General features: G+C 40.2%; 1 protein-coding gene across 2 annotated transcripts in view; it reads right to left on the bottom strand.

Moving 5' to 3' along the window:
* LOC134227982 (organic cation transporter protein) overlaps nt 1-23,687 on the bottom strand; it is an 80,233-nt gene that overhangs the window by 7,307 nt on the left and 49,239 nt on the right. For both annotated transcript variants that reach the window (XM_062709708.1, XM_062709709.1), the window contains exons 2-3: nt 706-1,087; nt 490-633 (exon numbers count right to left, since the gene is read on the bottom strand). In XM_062709708.1, coding sequence (XP_062565692.1) covers nt 490-633; nt 706-1,087 — 526 coding nt within the window. The remainder of the gene's footprint in view (nt 1-489; nt 634-705; nt 1,088-23,687) is intronic.

Genomic DNA, 23,687 nt, shown 5'->3' with positions numbered 1-23,687 from the left:
AGTCAGAATCCAATTGAAAATTTACCTTCTTCAGGAGCTCTGAAGCATTTTTTAATAATAACAGGTACATTGAAAAAGACAAACTTTGCAAAACAGAGATTGTAGAGAAAATAAATAATCAGTACTAATTAGATAAAGTACATCAAATAAAAAAATAAAACGAAATACATTATTTAAACGGATCGCAACACAATTTTAATTAGTAGGTCAGATATAAGGCAAGGTAGATTAATAAAACAGAATAATTGATTGCTTATAAAGGCATTTTGGCATTTTTCCGTACGAACAATCATGGTAATTAAATATTTCAGCTGAACATGCACAGCGCATGTTTCACAATGAACAAATTGTTATTATTTTGGCGAAAAAGAATAAAGGCGTCTCCCTGTTGGTGGCGGGATCAAATCCAAGTTTAATGTCAACAATCGGTGTAATCACCTTGTCCAATATATATTTTTTTAAATCTTTAAAAATATGTACAATCCTTACCTGGTAACCATAGTTCCTCCTGTAGCGACGGCCGTAATAAATCGTAAAACTACGAATCCCCAGAACCACGGAATATAAGCGGTTCCGACTCCACTAATCAGCTGAACTATAACAGCAATCACCATAGGAGGTCGTCTTCCAAACCTGTTTAGAACAACATTTAAGAGTTATTATATAAACCGTACAGCAACTTCTTATTCCCGTAATGCTACTCACTTGTCTGCCAACGACCCGAACACCACGCCACCGACGAGTATACCGAACATGAAGATGGTCTGCGAAAGGTTCACCAAACTGGCCTTCTCGCACACCAGATTCCACTCGCTGACGATGGTCGAGCTGAACACGCTGGTGTCATAATTCCAGCTGGTGCACTCGCTGCTGCACTTATCGAGGCTGCTGTTCGACGCACATGTGTAGTTCATGGCAGCCCCCAGGAAAATGATACCCATCTGGTGCCACGCCACGGGGAACTTCAGCGGAAAGACCACGGCGCAAACCAAGATGTGCCACCAGCCGAGCTGGCCCATGGCCCTCTGAATCGGGTCCAGGTTCCATTTGGAGTCGCCCTTTTTCGTCGCCGTCGCCGTTGCGGTCACTGCGGGGAAAGCAAACACAAGCAGCTCATTAGAAAGGGTAGGTAAGTGTAGTTGTCGCCGTTGATTGGAAAAGCATTGACCCACTACTGGATCGATGCTGGTGGTTGGTTGGCTGAGCGTAAATTACTTGCGGGGATTTTCTGCGTATAATTGCGAAAAGAACCAGTTGTATGTAGAAACTAGGTACATGAAGGTTGTCCAAGTGGCCTCAATCTTACATAACCAAATGACAGATTCATACGGCTTATAAATAAGAATGATAAATTTTTAGCAGCAACATCCCAGGGATAAGTGTTATCCAGCAGATCAAACAAATTGGCTTCAAATCGAGAAAGCACAAAAATCAGAGTCTTTCCTTTCTGTGATTCTTATCAAGATTTTGTATTTAAGTGCTGCGGTGTTTTTTGTTTCTTATTAGTTCACCCAACCCTTGACTAATTGAAAGCTGATGCAATGTTTTATTATTTTGCATATACTGTAGGATAGATTGGGGCAAAAAAAGAGTCCAACGTTTTATGATAATGATGTTGAAGGCAGCTAAACGCAAAAAAATGCTTCAGGCAAATTGATCACCAAAAATTCATTTTAAGTCGAATATTAAATAAAATTTTTACAAACCCTCGGGGAAAAGATAAACACATATCAACTATGTTTGTGCGATGTTGATTCGTTCAACCTCCTCTCCTTGGTTAAATTCCCACACCTTGGACTTATGGAACGTACACATGGTCAAGCAGTTTGACCAACATTGACTCCACCTCTCGTTTATTCAAACATCGATCGATCAAGTTTTACCAACAGCGACACGAACAATCAATTTATTCGACCAACAATATCACACACGAATGACCGAAGCGCCAACTTGAGCACCAACCATCAAAAAATATATGGGGGTTTGTGCAACTTCACTACAAATGCTCAAACATGTTCGGCAAACCTTGACTCCACCCCCGACAACTCAAACCAAAATCAAATCCTTGTCGTTTCGACAGATTTTTTCTATTGGGTGAAGTTCTGGTAAGTATGGCGAATTTGCCTTGCTACCGGCGGTAAAATTTAGTTATCTTTATTTAATTAACTAAACCATGGAGCCTTTTGTAAGTTTTTTAAACAGTGAATTTAAATATATGCGGGGTGGTCAAAACTAGAAATACTAGAAAAAGAGGTAGGTGGATACACCATATTGTTTGTAATCGAACCGTCAAAAGCGGTTCCAATTAAACATGTTTACATATTTCACCTAGTCATTAACACGTCGAAAACGAAGTACATGATAGGAAAAGGCTCAAGAGAGGACAACGTAAGCCACCCACCACGAGTTTGTATTGGTGGAGACGGCTTGCGGGGCTCTTGAAAGAAGTCTTCCGGGCCTTTTGAAAGGAGGCTCCCGGCCTCTTGAAAGGAGGCTTCCGGGCCTCTTGAAAGGAGGCTTCCGGGCCTCTTGAAAGGAGGCTTCCGGGCCTCTTGAAAGGAGCCTTCCGGGCCTCTTGAAAGGAGGCTTCCAGGCCTCTTGAAAGGAAGCTTCCGGGCCTCTTGAAAGGAGGCTTCCGGGCCTGTTGAAAGGAGGCTTCCGGGCCTCTTGAAAGGAGGCTTCCGGGCCTCTTGAAAGGAGGCTTCCGGGCCTCTTGAAAGGAGGCTTCCGGGCCTCTTGAAAGGAGGCTTCCGGGCCTCTTGAAAGGAGGCTTCCGGCCGGGCCTCTTGAAAGGAGGCTTCCGGGCCTCTTGAAAGGAGGCTTCCGGGCGTCTTGAAAGGAGGCTTCCGGGCGTCTTGAAAGAAGGCTTCCGGCCTCTTGAAAGGAGGCTTCCAGGCCTCTTGAAAGGAGGCTTCCGGGCCTCTGAAAAGGCCTCTTGAAAGGAGGCTTCCAGGCCTCTTGAAAGGAGGCTTCCGGGCCTCTTGAAAGGAGGCTTCCAGGCCTCTTGAAAGGAGGCTTGCAGGCCTCTTGAAAGGAGGCTTCCAGGCCTCTTGAAAGGAGGCTTCCGGGCCTCTTGAAAGGAAGCTTCCGGGCCTCTTGAAAGGAGGCTTCCTGGCCTCTTGAAAGGAGGCTTCCGGGCCTCTTGAAAGGAGGCTTCGGGCCTCTTGAAAGGAGGCTTCCGGGCCTCTTGAAAGGAGGCTTCGGGCCTCTTGAAAGGAGGCCTGGGCCTCTTGAAAGGAGGCTTCCTGGCCTCTTGAAAGGAGGCTTCCGGGCCTCTTGAAAGGAGGCCTGGCCTCTTGAAAGGAGGCTTCCGGGCCTCTTGAAAGGAGGCTTCTGGGCCACTTGAAAGGAGGCTTCCTGGCCTCTTGAAAGGAGGCTTCTGGGCCTCTTGAAAGGAGGCTTCCGGGCCTCTTGAAAGGAGGCTTCCGGGCCTCTTGAAAGGAGGCTTCCTGGCCTCTTGAAAGGAGGCTTCTGGCCTCTTGAAAGGAGGCTTCCGGGCCTCTTGAAAGGAGGCTTCCGGGCCTCTTGAAAGGAGGCTTCCGGGCCTCTTGAAAGGAGGCTTCCGGGCCTCTTGAAAGGAGGCTTCCGGGCCTCTTGAAAGGAGGCTTCCGGGCCTCTTGAAAGGAGGCTTCCACGCCTCGTGAAAGGAGGTTCCACGCCTCTTGAAAGGAGGCTTCCACGCCTCTTGAAAGGAGGCTTCCACGCCTCTCGAAATGAGGTTTCCGCGGCTCTTGAAAGAAGGATTCCGAACTTTTTAAAAGGAGGCTTCCGGGCCTCTTGAAAGGAGGCTTACAAAGCTCTTGAAAAAAGGTTTCCGAACTTTTTAAAAGGAAAAAAAAAGTTGAAAGGTGGCTTACGACCTCCAGCTTTTTGAAATAAGGTTTCCGAACCTCTTGACAAAATTCTTGTATTGTATTGTATTTGTAAAATGAAATGAAATTTGCTCAGTATCTGTCGAGTTGTACCGTAATATAACATGAAAATCGATCTAAATTACATTTAGTCGAAAAGATCTTTTTTGATGTTTTGATCATGCAGAACGGTTACCAGAAAAGACTCATATCAGCTGTCGGTAGTAGCGGAATTCACTTAACGGCGTAGATTGCTGCGCAATGCAAATAAATACTAAGGTATGGAAATCCATATAATGTGTGCGTGCCTTTCGTGTATGGCGAAAAAGCTTTCGCTACTACATTCGAACGAGCTCCCATAAGAAGCCGTGCAAATATGTACGTCACCATTTGCTGTTTACATTTTCTATCATCCACTAATACAGTTGCATTTGGTATTCTTCCACACCTTCTATCTATTCTCATTGGTGAATACCCTTAGTGAGTTTATATCGTACATACACACATACATAGGCTCGTATAAATCCAAACATACATAACATTCATTTGCGTTTCCAATCATCGGAATCATTCGGCGATATCGAACAGAATCCATCTGAAATTCTGAACGGAATTTATCGATTTCGAACGTTAATCCTTTGGTAGCTCCGCACGGAGCCATTCTACGATCCTTCTGAAGTTCCGAGCGGAATTCATTGAATCCGAATAGAATCCTTCCGTGATTCAGAAGGAATAATTTTATGATTCTGAACTTCCGCGATCAAGAAAAGAATTATTCTTCAATTTCGATTCAAAACGGAATCCTTTTGCATTTCCGAACGAAATCCTACTGCGATTCCAAACATAATTCTTCTTTGATTCCAAACGGAATCCTGTTGCGATTCCGAAAGGAATCTTTCTACTATTCCGCACGATTTTTTTTTGCGATTCCGAACGGAATTCCGCTGTGATTCTGAGTGGAATTCTTCGGCGATTCCGAAAGAAATCCTTCGGTGCTTTTGAACGAAGTTCATCTGCGTTAGCATTACGAATAATTTTGCGATTCCGAACGGAATTATTCGGTGATGTCAGAAATAATCGTTCTGCAATTCCAAATGTAGTGCTATTAGAATTCCAAATCTAATCCTTTAGCGATTCCGAAAAGAATCCTTTGGCGATTCCGAACAAAATCATTATCCGTTCCATAACGAAATCCAAAGATAGTCATTTTTCGATACCAAACCGAATCAAACGGATTCTGCGGTGGCAAGCAAATCAGTTAAATATAAGATTCTGAAAAGCTTCTAAATTTTTTTTTCACACGTTCTTGCCTAAACTGTATTTCGGCCATAGCTTTCCATCTCATAGTCGGATTCAGCCAATTTTCTTGACAGGGACTTTCTATCGAATGCAACCTTTGCGAGCAAACCGGTTAAGGGTTAGTGCCTAAAAATGGGCAAGACTTTACAAAGCATATTGTTCATAGTTGATTGGCATTTAACACCATGGGTCTCAGAGTTTTTTTTTTCAGAGCAAACATATAGCCTTTACGAATACACTGGATTTTGTTTTTACACGATTTATATTTTCTCAATTTTCCACTCATCCTAAATGTTTAACGCATAACAATTATCATGAGATTTTTCTTTGATTTATCCTGGATTTTTTTAAACATGTTGCGAAGAGTTTGGTGGTAAATTGAAGTCAGACGATAAAAAACAGGAGCGAAAAAAATCGTGTAAAAATAAAATCCTGTGTACTTAGTATAAGGTACACCGGGGCAAGTTGAAATGCGAGGAAGCTGAAACGGAAGATGAAATTTAGATCGGAGATGACCGAATGCCCTGATTTTTTTTTCAACAAACTCTCCCCTGGATGCTCCTTCTGACTGTCATTCCTGGAAGATTGAAGCTACTAGAAGCAATCCCTGCCAGTGTTTATTTTTCGCCCTTTGCAAAATTCAACGCTGAATAAGCATAATGATTATGAAAAATCGTTGGAAGACCCGTTTTTATTTTTGGACTTTGGTCATTTGAAATTGCTCCGCATCTTCAACAGATCGGGGCAAATAGAAATACGTGGTGCGGGGCAAGTTAAAACAGCTATTGCAAACGTCACCCTCGCAATTAAAAGTAATATTTTTTTCAGAATTCAACATGGTCCGTAAATACATTCAAAAAACATTAATTTATAAAAAGGTCCAAACTTCTGAAAATAAATTTAATAAATTTCCGTCCATCCCTTCATGAATGCAACCCTCCTACAATCTCCACTAAAGAATAGAATGAAAAGAGTTTATTATTATTATTATAATCTTTATTAAAGAGGTTTTTAGCCAAGGCTAGTTCACCTCCGAGAATGAAAAGAGGTCATGTTTAAACCGTATGGTCTAGTTTTAAGATTCCTAATCTACTTTTCCTCGTAGTGAGCACTTGCTCTTAAAAAAAAACATGGAGCTTGTAAACATTTCGTTTACTCCACCCTTCACTTCCCCAGTCCACTCTTTCTCCAATCGAGGAGTTGATGAGAGATACGGTGGTTAATTACTGTGAATTTATGATTAATGTGAATTTTTATGGGAAAGAGTAATTTGTTCGTTTTTTGTCTTATGTTTTGTCTAATAACAACTGTCCCTGAAGAAGACACTAAGCCCGTGTCGAAACGTCGGACGAATAATAAAACTCGTTTCTCCGCATCATGAAACTATTAATTTTAAATACAAATAAGGATCGAATCACTGCTCAGTTATGGTTAAAGACCGGAAGAGCTGATAGTTATAAGATTTAGTGTAAATATACTCGTTTCAATTACATGAGACTGCGTAGCCGTTTTACTCATATTTATGATTCAACGTTACAGTCGACCCCACGCATATCGGGGCAAGATGAAACACTGCGCTATATACAGCTTATAATGCTGTATTAAAAACAAAATACAGTCATACCTCGATATAACGTAACTCAATTTTTATTTTCGTTACGTTATATCGAGGTTACGTTATATCGAAGCAAATTTTTTTTCACAATTTTTTTTTTAAATCTTTTTTTTTATAAAAGAGTTTTAACCTAAAACCAATGTTATTCATCCAGCAGGGTGTTCCAACCTTTCTTACTTAACTTTTTTTTTCAAATTAAAAAAAAACATTTCTGTTTTTTCTTAGATAAGGAATATATTTTTTTTTTATTTTTTCATAACCATTTTTTTCATTTCTGTTTTACTTTTTACATATTTACTTTTTATCTTAGAATATAGCTTTAATCAGAATTCGTTTAATGATTTATAAATAAAAATAAACCTAAATTTAATATAATTCTAGATTACCATTCTTTATTCATGAAAGTAGAACTCAAGTTCATAACAATTCACAAACCAGTTCGAAATCGCAAAACAACATTTCTGCACTGAAGTCTTTTTAGTGCTGTTTTTTTTAATTACGATGTCCATGATAACTCGTTTACATATTCGTTATCATTTCCAAAACTCGCAGATTGTGATCCCAGTGAACACAAAATCGTATATGCTGCATTATACGATGCTAAAGTGGAGGCGATATACGTATATATTTTATGGGGAAGTACCGATGTGGCCTCTACTTTAGCATCTTATGTGACATCATATACGATCTTGTGTTGACTTGGATGCTTCTTCCTGCGTTGACATTGACTGCCTTGTGTTGTCACCGGCATAGTGTCGGTATGTTATCTTCTCATCAATGCTTCGCAGTGTGCCTCTTAAGACTGACAGTGGTACATCATCCTCATTCTCGACTTCATGGAGCATTGTAAAGAATATTGTAAGATTTGCGAATCGAGTCAGCTGGAACTATCTCCCACGCTTTGGCGACCCAAAAGATCTTCTATGTTGATCTTCTTCACAACCACAGTAAGATGTCCCTTACATATGATGAACTATGGTAGATTGGTCAGACGAGGTACCCGCGGACTCGAAAATAGACGAAGCCACTCTGATTAATCTCCAAAACGTGCTGACAAACCATGTAGAGATGGGGAGCACCCAAATGGGAGGCTTTATGGGAGGCCTCCAGACCTCTCAAACTCGTAGTGCGACTCTTAAAGTGAGTAAGGTTGTGCATGATGGTGGGAAATGGCCATCCCTAAAAAGCCGAAAATGAAAACAAAGTGGGCCGTAAAACAAGTGGCAGAGGAGGTAGCTGCGACAAAGAAAGAGGTGCTTGTAGAAGTAGGCTATTATGACGGAGTTACGCGGATGTCCCAAAGGCCATGAGAGGAGAGCAAATACTCTCTGGTCAAGTAGAAGATGTCAACTGCATCCATAGGGCAGAAGGGCCATTTGATTTTCTTGACCATTTGAAACTTGACTGTAGAGGGGCTGGTTGATAGGATTCATGTCGAAGCCCTATGCCCAGTTGAAGTTATGTAAGGGTTTGGATGAAATGACTGAAGCCGGTGAACTGGTCGATACATTGAAAGATCAGTGGAGAGTTGATATCCAGACCATAGCTATTCGTTTACGAAAGAGCTATGCGGGCACGCAGGTGATGAGCCTATATGTGTGCTCGCCAGGTACGTCTGGCGGCAGCCAAGAAGTTGCTCGATAAGACCAAGTTGAAGGTAGGATTGATGGTATGTTACGTGATCATACACCAACCATTTGTGGTCTGCTACAAGTGCTTCGGCTACGCTTAAGTCATTTTATAACTGAACTTCGGCAGGTAACGTCGTTTAGTACTGATTCTCAGCCAAATATTTACTGTATCTCAGCAACCGAAACGTCACTTTTACCGAGATCTCGGCAAAAATCATGTTTATTGAAACTCGGTGGTACCCACCTAGAGAAAAATCGTAGAGCTGAAAATTTCTCACTTCATCGAAAGCACACGCATACTCGGCGATGTGCTCAAGGACCGTGGCTTCGACATCGTAGCGCTGTAGGAGGTTCGATTTAAGAGATCTATAATTATGCTAACGTTTAGAGGTAATCATACCATCTACCAGAGCTTCGGCAACACACACGAGCTGGGAACAGCTTTCATAGTAATGGCCGATATGCAAAGGCGCGTGATAGGGTGGTGGAAGATTCATGAGAGAATGCGTAGGTTGAGGTTCAAAGCGCCGATTTTTCAACTTTAGCATAATCAACATCCATAGCCCATACTCCGGAAGCACTGATGATGATAAGGACCCATTCTACGACAGCTGGAACGTGAGTACGACATCTGCCCAAGTCACGACTTCGAAATCATTATAGGAGTTTTGAACGCTTAGGGAATAAGTTTAAACCGACTTTTGGAAAGTTCAGTGCCCACCGGCTGACGAACAAAAACGGCCAACACAGCCTTCCGTATTGGTACACCTGGAAATCACCACTGCAGACAAAATCACAAATCGACCACGTTCTGATTGATGGACGGCACTTCTTCGACATTATCGACGTCAGAACATATCGTGGCGCTAACATCGACTCTGATCACTATCTGGTGATGGTTAAACTGCGCTCATAACTATCCGTCATCAACAATGTTCGTTACCGACGGGATATAGAGCGACTGAAGCTAGCTGATGTCGCCACTGCATACGCGCAGTATCTCGAGGCAGCGTTGCTGGAAGAGGGTGAGCTCAATGGGGCTCCTCTTGAGGACTCCTGGAATACAGTTAAAGCAGCCATTAACGACGCAGCGGAGAACAACGCCGGATATGTGATACAAAGTTGCCGGAACGATTGATTCGACAAGGAGTGCAGACAGATTCTGGAGAACAAGGACGCAGCGCAGGCGTTCGCGTGGGACGCTATAGACGGAAGCGGAGACAGCAGACCCGCCTTTTTCAGGAGAAGAAATGCCGAGATGAAACATGTGTGCCATTCTCAATATTCACGCAACTTCTGTCAGAAGCTCAACGCATCCCGCAATGGTTTCGTGCCGCGAGCTGAGATGTGCAGGGATAAGGATGGGAGCATCTTGATAAACGAACGGGCGGAGATCAAAAAATGGAAACAGCACTGCGAGGAACACTTGAATGGTAAGCAGCTGGTACGGATGGTATCGGAGCTGAGCTCATTAAGATGGGCCCGGATGGGAGGGAAGTTATCAAACCGCCTTCGTTGACGGCCTAACGACAACGGATTAGATCTTCACTGTACAATCATACAAAAACGTCGTGGATACCAGGTCCCAACGCATTGTCTGTTTATCGATTTCAAGGTGTCATACGACAGTATAGCCCGCGTAGAGCTATGGAGTATTATGGATAAAAACAGCTTCCCTGGGAAGCTTATCAAACTAATCAAAACAATGGTGGACTGTGTGCAAAACTGTGAGAAGATTTCGGGCGAAAACTCCAGTTCATTCGGATCGCACCGGGACCGCACATTACACTAGAAGGTGACATGCGGAGAGTCGGGTGTAACAGCTGGGGTACGATTTTCAACAGATGCAGTCAAAAAGAAAAATTGCAAAGGTGGCAGAACTGTACACCCGCCTAAAACGTGAAGTAACAAAAGTTGGTCTGGTGGAGAATGCATCGAAGATAAACTACATGCTAGGTGGCGAAACCGAGCGCGACAGGGTCCGCTTGGGAAGCAATGTTACGATAGTCGTGGATACCTTCGAGGTGGTCGATGAATTCGTCTACCTTGGATCCTTGCTAACGACTGAAAATAATGTTGGTCGTGAAATACAAAGACGCATCATCTGTGGAAGTCGGGCCTACTTTGAACTCCAAAAGAAACTGCGGTCAAAAAAGATTCACACCGCACCAAATGTATCATGTACAAAACGCTCATAAGACCGGTAGTCCTCTACGGACATGAAACTTGGACCATGCTCGAGGAGGACTTGCAAGCACTCAGAGTATTCAAAAGACGGCTGCTTACGACCATCTTTGGCGGTGTGCAAGAAGACGGTGTGAGGCGGCGAAGGATGAACCTTGAGTATGCTCAGCTCTACGACGAATCCAGTATCCAGAAGGTAGCTAAAGCCGGAAGGGTACGATGGGCAGGACATGTTGCAAGAATGCCGGATAGCAACCCTACAAATATAGTGTTACCCCAGATCCGGCAAGTACAAGAAGGCGTGGAGCGCAGTAAGCTAGGTAGGCTGACCATGTACAGAACGACTTGGCGAGCGTGGGATTCTTCTTTCCACCCTATGTCTGTTGAGGATGGTCGGTCATATAATGGCCTAGAGTTAAAAAAAATATTTTTATACTCAATGAATCACGTTTGAAATGAAAACTGTTAAAAACGGGAGCGAAAAAAAAAAGTTACGTTATATCGAGGTAAAAATTGCGTTATATCGAGTTACGTTATATCGAGGTTACGTTATATCGAGGTTACGTTATATCGAGGTATTACTGTACATGTACTCAGTGAGACGATTTTTAACGATTTTGATTTTCTTTCAGAAATTAGCCTAAAATTGTCTCATGTTTAAGAAAAACTGATAAAACAGTAGGTTTTGTTCTAGAAACTTGAAAATCAAAACCCATTTGTGTTGTCTCATCATGATATTTATTCACATAGAAGTCACATTCCAGATTGTGATACTTTATTCAACAAATAAACTAATATTTTTAACTAATTTTTACACCAAAATATTCTTCATGGTATACCATCAAATAGATAGTTATGCGCTAACCATCACCACATCTCATTAGAGCAATAGATCAAATGTCAAATGTCGAATTCAAGATGATGATTCTTCTTAACCTAATGGTACCTATCAAATTTCTCGCTTATCAGCTAATAAATTTCACATATCGTACATAACACATTTAAAACACCAATGTGTAACGAAAAGGCTATATATTCACTCCACAGACGATTCGGATAGAGACCCAAAGTGTTATACCAATCGACTCAGCTTGACGAATTGAGATGATGCCTGGCTGTGTGTGTGTGTGTGTATGTGCGTGTGTGTATGTATGTGCGTAAAATAAAAATCACTCATGTTCTAGGACCTTATCTTGAACCGATTTACTTGCAACAAGTTGCATTCGACGAGGAATGGTTTCCCATTGATTCCTGTTGAAAATTAGCTAGACGGGATTATGGGATCACAAGTTATGGCCAAAATACTATTTTCATACAACATAACACGCTAAGAAAATCTCACCATTTTTTTCAAATATATCTAATGTACGAGAAAGGCACAATCACCGCTAGGTGGACTAATCAGGGGTTTTTATTGTTCTTACTTCTTTTCTATTCTTCCTAATGTTTTGCCTATTGTTGCATTCATTTTTTATGCATTTCATATCTTTGAATGCTGCCTAGTTTTTACTGTTGTAGATTGGTCCAATCGGCCAATACATTCCGAAGTTATTGACAAAACTTTGTTTATGCCAAAAGTCGCGCCTTGGAAAAAATATTTGAAATCCGAGTTTTTTCAAAAATTATTGCAATGAATTGAAATTAGCGCAAACAAATATAAATTGAAATCCTCTCTAAAGTGCTATTTTGACCTCTCTAGTGTTTTTTTTTTCTAATTACATTTTATAATGTCCGAGAAAGGCACTATCGCAAGATGAGTTATTCTAGGTTTTTCATTTTATGTGAATGCTTTCTTTCCCCTATATATTTTTCAATTTTCAGCCAACTTCTCATTACTTTTGTTTTTTTTTTATTTCGTTGGATTCCAAATAACTATTGTTTTATCATTTTTCATTTGCCTCGTACATCCTCGCATATTACCACTATTAGTTTGTTTTATTCCTTACTAGCAGACACGACGAACCTCGTTTCGCCTAAAATTAATTTATTCTCTGATTTTTTTTACATTCGTAATTCAACGGTAACCGTCTTCTAACGGTTAGAAAATAAATTCTCAGAACGTGCTACCGCTTTTGCCTTATAAGCAGGAGGTCGTGGGTTCAATTCCCGACGGTTCAATTCAAGTCCCTTTCCTACTTTGTATTTCTATCTTAGTTCTTTCTGTGTGTCACGTTCTACCGAAACGGAGATTGCGTGTTGGCTCTTGTTTCGGACGGCCGAACGATCGCGCGATTTGCCGAAATTTTGTGTTTTGCATTCCGCGGCCGGTAATAAAGTTAATTAGTTCAGTGCGTGTTGGCTCTTGTTTCGGACGGCCGAACGATCGCGCGATTTGCCGAAATTTTGTGTTTTGCATTGCGCGGCCGGTAATAAAGTTAGTTAGTTCAGTGCGTGTTGGCTCTTGTTCCGGAATACAGATTTGTTCGTGTTTTGTATTGGACGTAGAACGGAGATCGCGTCCAGACGTGTTTTTTCAGTAAGCAGAATGATCGGCCGGTCATCGAAATTTTGTTCTGCTTTGTGCGGTAAGCAGAACGATCGGCCGGCAACCGAAATTTTGTTCTGCTTCGTGCGTGTGAGTAAATTAAGGCTCTATAAACCGTAATCAATCCGATAATGACGATGATTTTATTCGAATCCGCACCAATACTAATAAAGTTTTGAAATAAATTCAATATTTTGGGGCTATTTACGGACTTACCCTCCATCATAATATATTCATGGCATTTCCATATTAATTTTTCACTTTTCAAAACTAGCAATTACTGAGGAATTGCTGGAAAAAAGCTGAAAACTGCGTTTTTCCTAGGCCGATATTCGTATGTTCATAGAACGCATACTAACGTTCGAACGTTCGGATCTAACACATACACACTCACTTGATTTTTCACTTGATCTTTTCCCATTCTTTCCTTGATTTTATCACTCCTAAAACATATTCACTAACTGAGCTTCACATTTTTCTTCAATCTTGACTTCCAATTAATTCATTTCACGCCCAAAAACTGTCGAAAACTGCTTTCGAAAAATCGAAGTGAGAGACAAATTTGACGACCGTATTGTGAATGCAATAAAATGCGGAAGACTCAAATTCATTAGCGCAATAAGTGAAATAGTGAGTACCTGTGAGTACAAAATCTACGCGATGCAACTTCATTCAATCCAAACAATACAACGTATACGCCAGCCACGTCCCCGCCAACAATCTAACAAAGGTGTGCATACACAAGAAAATAATCATCTCTTCACCGTTGCCAGATTTATTTATTGGAAAAAATCATTGGTGTTTGTCGAATTGAACAATAAAACCAGAAATAAATATTTAAACATGTTATGTAAGCTACTATTACATTCCAAGTGGTGTATAAAACATTTTAAATCGATAAATACCCATATATTTGCTACACCATGAACATGTCTTATGATATAAAATAAACAATTCGTCAAGTCTGGCAACATTATGCATCAGCTGGCATATTTTTACCACCCCATTTCCACCCATCCAAGTTGTAAACAACATTTCAAGACAAAATTTTCAAAACGACTTATCTGCTTTTGTAAACAAAGATTCAAACGACGATTTGACGAATCTGATTGCTCTCCCACGCAAACCAACACCATCAACAGGTAGCGGGAACCTTCACCTACCTAATGGTGGTGTTGGTTTGCGTGGGAGAGCAATCAGATTCGTCAAATCGTCGTTTGAATTTTTGTTTACAAAAGCAGATAAGTCGTTTTGAAAATTTTGTCTTGATTTATTTATCGCTGCCGCATTTTTCCGTACCAATTGCATCACTATTACAAACAAGTGATACAGTCATTAATTTTCAAAATATTGTGATGGAGTCTTGAGCCTCTTGAGTCTTAGAAAGTAAAAGTTTAAATCGCGTCTAGACATGTTTTCTTCAGTAAGCAGAACGATCGGCCGGTCATCAAAGTTTTGTTCTGCTTTGTGCGGAAAGCAGAACGATCAGCCAATCACCGAAATTTTGTTCTGCTTTGTGCGGCCTTCAATAAAAAATATAAGTTTTATTTTCATCGATCAAACTACACGCTATACACGGCATACCGTTTACCAAAACGAACCCTGCCACACTCCCTACCCCATATATCCAACATCCCAGTGATTTCTCGTGGAAGTGCAGATGACTCGTCGGCTTCTATCAAAGCGAGTATCTCGTCAACAATTTCCTACCTATTCCCTAATTGACCTGCATTCGGACACGGCCGGCGCTGGTATTGCTTATATTTGGGTCACCAGTTCTTACACATTGAAGATGATGTTAGTCCCAAACTTCTCTGTGTAATTACAGCTGACCTGGCAATAACGGAGTAGCAACCGTGGGCGGTCAATCATGCTCATGCTCATGCTCATGCTCATGTGTCACGTTCTACCGAAACGGAATTCTTTTCTTTATGTTTATAGAAGAAGATTTATACATTATTCTAAAAAGTAGGATCATTAATCGAATTTCATTGGTATTTATAAAATAGATAATAACTTATGTGTTTTGTACATATAATTTATTTATCTTGTAAGCAATAATTTAGAAAAAAAAATAATTATTACTCTCCCAAAAATGGTCGCATCCATCCACGCTACTCTACGACCTTACTTTGACGCAATCTATCATCTACTATTGAACTCCAACCAATAACAAATATAAACAACCTAGGTACGTCAAGTATACAAATAAAAGATATTTCGTTTATCTTTGACACTCTCAAATCTGAACCTCCAAGGCTGACCTTGACATGACACGTACCTATCAACCGGCTAACAGATGAGACTGTCCGTTTATGGGAATGGCTCCGACCGCACTTTGCATGACATTTCATTATCAAGGTTTAGCGATGCAAATGAATGGGACGTTCGTATGTCCGACAATTTTATCAGGGATTCATGTATTCTTTTGTAACCGCTTCTTGTGGTTGATATCAATTACTTCGGTTCACAATTCCACAGAAGGCTATTTTTCAACTATTTGAAGCACGTGGCAAGGGTAACATATATAATATAGTTTTAGTGCAACGCACGTTCCATGGTATCTTTGGAATCGTTTGTCGGAAAGATTTAATATGTTTTCCTAGCCTAAAACTTAAGGCATATTATTATTACACTCTATCAAATTATTAAACTCGTTTTCTTGTAATTCCTCATGCATTCTAGAAATAATCTTATCTAAACAACAGAGTGTAAAATAATCGAACATTTTTAGTGAGGTCCATTTTTCTTCATTTGTCAGTTCACTTCCGACACATTCATAGTCGGCTCTGGACAGTCAATATTCAGTTGAATATTAGTCATTGAATATTTATGCACATTTTACAAATTGATAAATTATCTGAAATCTGAACACGTTTCAAATGAGTAAAGTGATTTATCTTACATGACTGAATCTGATTTTCATCTGCGAGGCACTTTCAGCGGTAAACATCAACATAAACAATGCTAATTATGTTTTTTCTGCACATAGTAAACACATTCAGTGACAGTCGAATGAATGAGTTCGTGAAGAAGTCGTCTGACTATGTCATTCTATGTTTTGAATATTCATGCGATGTTTGTCAAAATTCGGACCGAAGTTGCTTCATGAAGATGAATATTTTAAGCTCTGCTAAACAATAGTTTTAATAAATCAAAATCTACACCCAGCTTTTTTACAAGATTGGTTTTTAATCGATTGTAACCTTTAGCGCCAAAACCACAAAAAATCAAAGAAAATTCAGGTAGAATTTCAAAAGTTTTGAAAGTTCATGTTAACTGAGAAATTAATAAACACCAACCGTGTAAAAAAAGATATTGGGTGTATTTATTATTAGAACTGAAATATCAATTGAACCTTTTGGCACGTGTCTTTATCACCTGTCTGCTGAACTACGAGTAATGCGATGCTTTACATTACGTGCGAACGTGTTCGCCACTCAGTACTCCCAGACTTGCCGAAGCGGAAAGACTTTCTCCTCATTCAATCACCCAGCCTCAGATGTTTTGCACTATTTTGTGATTCATTTGCTCACCATTGCATTGCTAGGTATATGTGGTATACGTATTTACCTGGCAATTATTATTATCGCATCACTCGCTGGGAAGCCAAGACAGATTGGCACATGTTCGAAGACTCCGACTCAGATGGCTGAACTGGATTTCCGTAGTGCTGCGGAATTTCAACCATGTTAGGGAGGCACCGCAGCGCTATCATTTACCAACGCTCGGTAATAAGGTGTCAATTAAATGCACATACACATTGTTTGGTGTCACTTTTAGAGAAATAGTTTCTTCCACGGATGAAGGAAAACATATGCCAATTATGATCTGAGCTTCACGTAGTTCCTCATATGATGTTCACATTTGAGCAGCTAGTTTTGTGTATTTTTAAATTAGCAATGTATTCCCATTGCGGCTTTTTTTTCGCTAAAAAAATTCACAAGTTGCCCATCGGGGAAAGTGGATAGGTACCTAATGACAAACACTTCGAGTAAGATATTTAGTTACTTATTTGTATATGCGAATAAAAAAAACAGAAAATCGTATTTTTCTATATTTGAGTAAGGTTTAATACATACTAGATTTCTATTTATTCTCAATTTATTCATTCAAATGAAACACATTTTTTATTTATTATTTATTTATTTTACTTATTGATTTTTATGTATTACATGTCCTCGAGTTGTCCGTATTTAACTACTTTCCCTTGGCTTTGGTATTGATTTTTTCTATTATGACAATTATTCAAAATGTTGTATAGCTACCAGATTTAAAAATACAATCGAATGAATCATAACAAGCTTCGCATATCAAACAATCCAACCCCTATCGGCTCAATTAGCACCAAAGTGTTGCTCGCGTTTTATTAAATTCATCTTTGTAGCGGATCCGTATCATACCGCCAATCCATTGAAACGACGAAACACGTGTTTACTAACGGTTGCAGTTTATCACACTAAGTGGGTACATATCGGCAATACATTGTTGTTCCAAACTGACTGGACGGGTGAGTGCTGGGTGGTTGTTCATCAATTTTCTAACGACACCAACAATACGTGATGAATTTTGTTTTTATACTTACCTGCGAAGAAATGGATAAATACGTCCAAATATGTAATTATTTTTCACATGTTTGTCCGATTACTCATTCGCTTCAGGCGTGGGATTTAAAACTCATTTGTGATAAAATCCCAAATTCGCACATGCTAATTAAAGTTGCAAATAGAGGACACTGCAACGTCACTGCCGTGCAATCTCTAAATGGCATTTCAAAGGAAAGTGAAATCATCGAAGTGATTTATGTTTTGACATTTTTCGGATGTGGCAAATCCGGACGAGTCAATGGGAAATTTCTCTCAAATTACAAGTTTACTTGAAGAGGTGTGCGCCAGTCCAGAAATTTGTTGGTGGTAGTCTTTATTGTGATTTTGTTCAATGGTGCGGTGGTAGAGCTCGGTGGTCTAGTGGCTACCGCTTCTGCCTTGTAAGCAGGAGGTCATGGGTTCAATTCCAGGCTCGTCCCTTTTCTACTTTGTATTTCTATCTCAATTCTTTCTGTGTTTTACGTTGTACCAAAACGATTCCTACTGTTATAACCTTCCACACAATCCCAAAACCTCCCGTGGCACCTATGAGAGGTCGTAGAGTTCTCTGCATCTTTCTTAAGTAGGTGTCCAACTAACCATCCTTCCCCTTCCTCAGCATTCGCAAGGACGTGGCCAGGACAGATCTCGACTATTGGAGGGAGCATTGATTTCATCTAAGAGATAGTGATTAGTCCCAAATCAATAACGGATGAAAATGATACTACTCTCGTACAATAGTCTACGAATTTGTGCGAAATGCTCAATGCTAATGCTAATTTTGTTCAATGGTGCGGTGGTCATTATGGCTACTGCTTCGGCCTCATACGCAGCAGGTCATGAGTTCAATCCCAATCCCGTTACATTCTCCTACTTTGTATCTTTCCATAAACTAGCAATCGCTAGAACTGGAAATGGAGTCCATACTGTGTCCATCTTCTACTATACAGTTATTTAACTATTCTACAATTCTGTCGGAATTGTGAAATTGGAAATGATTAAAAATGCTCGTTTCCTATATATAATCAATTCATTCCTATTACATTGCCAACCCGTCAACCAAGTTGAACCGCTGCCATGGAACCTAACCCCTAGATTCCAATAAAATTTTGCATGAACTCGTGACCATTGCAGAGATGTTCTCGGCTTGCAGTAGACGAGTGATTGCATCAACATTTCCTTCCGACAAGTTCTTCAAAATTACCTCAGCAGTTGCTTCGGAATGTCCTCGGCAAATTGTTCATCATTTTTACGGGATATTCTTCGAAAGTTTCCTCGGAAAATTCTTCGCAACAATTTCGGGAAATTCGGGAAATTATCTTTGAAACATATCATAAATCGACATTTTTGTTTCAAAAGGGCGAAAGTCGCAAACGTAAACATTGACATCTGCTGATTTCAGGAAGATTAGAGACTTCTGGGGGTATTTTTCACTTTCGTTCGGTAGAAGGCGCGGAGCGCCACCAGTTCCAAGTGGTTGTTAGCGGTTCTAGTTGTTAATTAATTTGCAGGAAAAGCCATTGTTTACGTTTGCGACATTGGCCCTTATGAAACAACACTGTCGAAATGTAGTTCAAACATAAAAGCGGCCAGGCCTACTGTACATCGTTATTGAGAATATCTGTTAGAATCAATTCTCAACTTGATCTCACAATTAAGCCAGAGAACGGGGACATCTCGTACCAACCGCTCCGTTTACATTATACGGTGAAGGTTGTTGAATCGTTGGGAGTGAGTTAACAAAGATGTTAAATATTTATTCACTCCTCAGGTCCTCAACGTCTTGGAATGGGATACAGTTTTTAGTCTAGTGCCCTGGTTTATACACTGATTGACAAAGTGATTCGTATGAATTCATACAGATTATTATGAGAACATGACGAATACTTATGTCCATCAGTGTACACACAAGCCTAAGTTACTCGCCCTCTAGAACGAGATAAAAAGAACGAAACCAAAGCAATGAAAGTCAAGCGACAAAAACAAAAAAACCCGACTTAATCCACCTACAGTGAACGCAACCCTTCTTACACTTTTGAATGGTTGTGTGTGCTCAGTGCATATTACAATTTCTATGCATATGACCATCAATTGAATATAAAATAATTGATATTATCATGCTTTTATCGATTTCAAAATAAAAAAGGGATATTTCTGGAAATTTAACAATTTTTAAAAAATACAAAAAGACTGCAGATTTGATTTGCCGCCTTAAATGGCAATATTACAGCTTCTGTTTAAGCCCAAAAGAGTTCAAATCGGGTCATAGACGGCTGAGATATTGGTGTGACAATTCTTCATTAGTAGTCTGAAAATATGTCTCATATTCGTATTTCACAGATATCTCTGAAACCGAATTTCCGATTGCAGAAAAAAATTAATGGGTCCAATGACAAAAACATAGCTTTCGTTTAAAGATAAAATCGCACAAATCGGTCCAAGGACGACTGAGATCTTGATGGGACATATTTTACCAATGTGTGAAGTTGATACGTCTAATGCTTTATGTTCGTATTTCAGAGATATCTCCGGAACCCAATGTCTAATTGCAAAAACAAAATACAAAGGGTTCAATGGCAAAGTCATAGCTTTCGTTTAAAGATAAAATCATGCAAATTGGTTTACAGACGGCTGAGATATTCATGTGACATTATTTTGTTAGTTTTCTGAAAATACACTTCATGTTCGTATTTCTCACATATCTCTGGAACCAAATGTCCGTTTGCAAAAAAAAAATTGAACTTGTACAATGACAAAGTCATAGCTTTCGTTTAGTGTTAAAATCGTGCAAATCGGTTCACGGACGGCTGATATCTTGATGTGACATTTTTGTAACGCACACACATACGCACACACGCACACACACACACACACACACACACACACACACACACACATACATACATGTGCTCAGTTCGTCGAGTTGAGTTGATTGGTATATACGACTTGGGTTTCCGAGCCTCGGATAAAAAGTCGTTTTTTCAAGCGATCTTTATACCCTTCTTAGGATGTAAGAAGGGTAAAAACATAAAAAAAATATATTCCACATTTGTTTACAGCATCGGCAAATTCTTGCGTAGAAATTGCATCCGCAAGTTCCAATGGTTTTACTCGGAAAATTCTTTGGGAATTTCTCGGGAAATTCTTCGGGATTTCTTCCGAAAATTCTTCTAAATTTCCTTGGAATATTTTTCGGGTTTTATTCGACAAATTCATAAAAATGTCCTCAGTATTTTTTTCGGACTTAACTTGAAACTTTCCTCAGGAATCCATTGGCAAATTCTTCGAAATTCCATTGTAAAATTCTTTAAGATTTAGTCCGCAAATTATTTGGAATTTTCTAAGTAAATTCTTCAAAATTTCCTGAGTAAATTCTTCGGAATTTACCCGGCAAATTTTTTGAATTTTCTTGTGGATCAGTCAGCCACAAACGAAAGTTTCATCGAGAAACGCTTTGCAACTCCTACAGGAAACACTTCGGAAGTTCTTCGGGAAACTCTTCGGAATTTCCTCGGCAAGTTCTTTCTTCAAAATTTTCTCAGCGATTTACACAGAATTTCCTCAGGTATTTCGTCAACATTTTCTCAGGTACTTCGTCATCATTTCCTCGGCAATTTCTTCGGAATTTCAATACTAAATTTTTCGGGATTTCTTCAGCAAACACATCGAAATTTCATAGACATTTTTTCAAAATTTCATTTTCAAATCTTCATGAAATTCAGAATATCCTAAAAAAATTATTAGGAATATCCTCTGCAAATTTCTTTCGTAACTTTGTAACATAAATTATTTTCCTCATTTGAAATCAAAGTCTTTGAAACGTTGGTTGTTTCTTTTAAAACAAATTTTGGGAAATTTTTCTTTTCAATGCACTGGACAACAAAATAATTTGTTGAAATCTGATCTTCAAATTCCATGGGTCTTTCGATGATAACTGACCGCCAGCTAAAGGTTGCGTACTTAGCTGGTAGTGTAGCCTGGGCACTGTTGTGGTGAGGTTTGACCTGGTGGATAGGGACCTTAGGCCACTGAAACTTAACCAGGTTTGACCTGGTGGATAGGGACCTAAGGCTCCTGAAACTTAACAAACCGTTCGAGAAACTAATATGACGGCGACGACTTTTGGCATAAAACAAAGGACACGAATTGGAACATGGAATGTTTTAACGTTAGCTCATGGTAATGGTAAGCTGGCACAACTCTACAGCGAGGCACGGCGCATGAAGCTCGGAATCCTGGGACTAAGTGAAGTCCGTTGACCAAACTTTGGAGAACACAAACTACCATCAGGACAGGTATTGTTATATTCCGGTATTCGAGGAAACAACGCTCCCCGGCACCGAGGAGCTGGTTTCCTGCTTAGGCGGCGCTCATCAAGTGGGAACCAATTAATGGGAGAATAATCATTGCCAGATTCAGAACACGGGTAAGGAACCTCACTATAATCCAATGTTAGGAGAATTTCTACAGTGAACTGAATGCCGTCGTAGATAAAGTTTCGAAAGGTGACATCAAGATCTACATGGGCGACTTCAATGCAAAGATCGACTCTGACAACGCGGACGCGGACGCGTGTCATGGGACGTCATCGTTCGTTGAAGAACTTGTAACTTGGGCGGCGAATGTTCCGGAAGGTGGCAGCGTAGAAGAGCAGTGGTCGGCCATCAAGAATGCCTTTATCGAAATTACGGATGCAACCTGGCGGAAAATCGAGTAGCGTAGAGAAGCAAAAACCGCGACAGAGCTGGCAAGAACCAGAGCAGCCAAGTACAAGTCCCGTCAACGGTATTCGGCTCTAGAAAAGGAAGTTAAATGCTGCTGCAGACGGGACAAGCAAGCGTCGGTGGACACGCTGAAAGACAAAGGGGAGCAAGCTGCAACAACTGGCGATATTCACCTCCTCTACGATATCATGCGACGCCTGAGTGGAGCAAGGATGAATCCGTGGATGTTAGTGAAAGACGCGACCGGTCAGTTTCTCACCGACCCAACTGATCAGCTGAAACGTTGGTTCAAGCACTTCGAACAACATCTATTGGCTTGAGAAATGGATTGCGAGTGATTTGACTATGCGTCTAATTTGGGAATCTCGAGCTCGTTCAGTAGCCTCTAGATTGCGAAGGCCGACGGAGGTCCTTCGCAGCTTAGTTGGTTAAAGCACCAGTCTAGCGTACTGTAGGGTCATGGGTTCGAGTCCCATCGACGGGAAAGTGGTTACCACCAATACATTTTCCAAATCAATATCTTCCACATAACGTACATATTCACATATGAGTTTTCATAACATTGTAAATTAACGTCCAAGTCGGGTGGTTTCATCCCCGGAAATAGGCAATTAACTTTGATTGAACCCCAACATCTTCAAGTTTCGACTCCCGACAAACCATCAACATCTCGGCATGAGCCGCCAAGGGTGCGGCGCATTACTCGCGTCAACTCCAAAGTTCCATCATTGCAGGAGATTGAAGCAGCCGTCCGAAGCATGAAATCCAACAAAGCTCCCGGGGTCGATCGCATTTCAGCAGAGATGCTCAAAACTGACCCTGTGCTATCTGCGCAAATGTTGCATCAACTAAACAAAAACATAATCCTTTCGTAGAAAGCAAGTATTATAGCTGGGTATAAAGCAATCATAATTATTACCTCTCTATCGGAATTGTGATGTCCAGTGAAAAGCAATGATTAATGCGTTTCCTTCTAGATGGCTAGAAGTTCACGGGTAGACATTTGCTCGAAATAAGGCAACGATCGATGTGATTCTTTCTTTAGAAGTTAACGTTTTTCCAGAATAAGGCGATGAATTGATCCATCATTTAAAATAGAAATATGTCCGTTACATAGTAAAGTGGATAAAATTCCTTATTTAAAAGTAGGCGTTTGCCCGAAATAAGGCATCGGTGGATGTGATACATTATTTAAAACCCAGTCAATGTTTTCAAAAGTGAAGTCTGCCTACATTTATTCAAATTTTGAAGTATCAATAATAAAACAGAATTGAATCATTTGTTTGGGGAGCTGCATATAATGGGAGATCCC

The sequence above is a fragment of the Armigeres subalbatus genome, chromosome 3 (assembly GCF_024139115.2).
Source record: "Armigeres subalbatus isolate Guangzhou_Male chromosome 3, GZ_Asu_2, whole genome shotgun sequence".
In the NCBI taxonomy this organism is placed as follows: domain Eukaryota; kingdom Metazoa; phylum Arthropoda; class Insecta; order Diptera; family Culicidae; genus Armigeres; species Armigeres subalbatus.
Note: the sequence above shows the minus strand (reverse complement) of the source record. Positions and strands in the feature narration are given on the sequence as shown.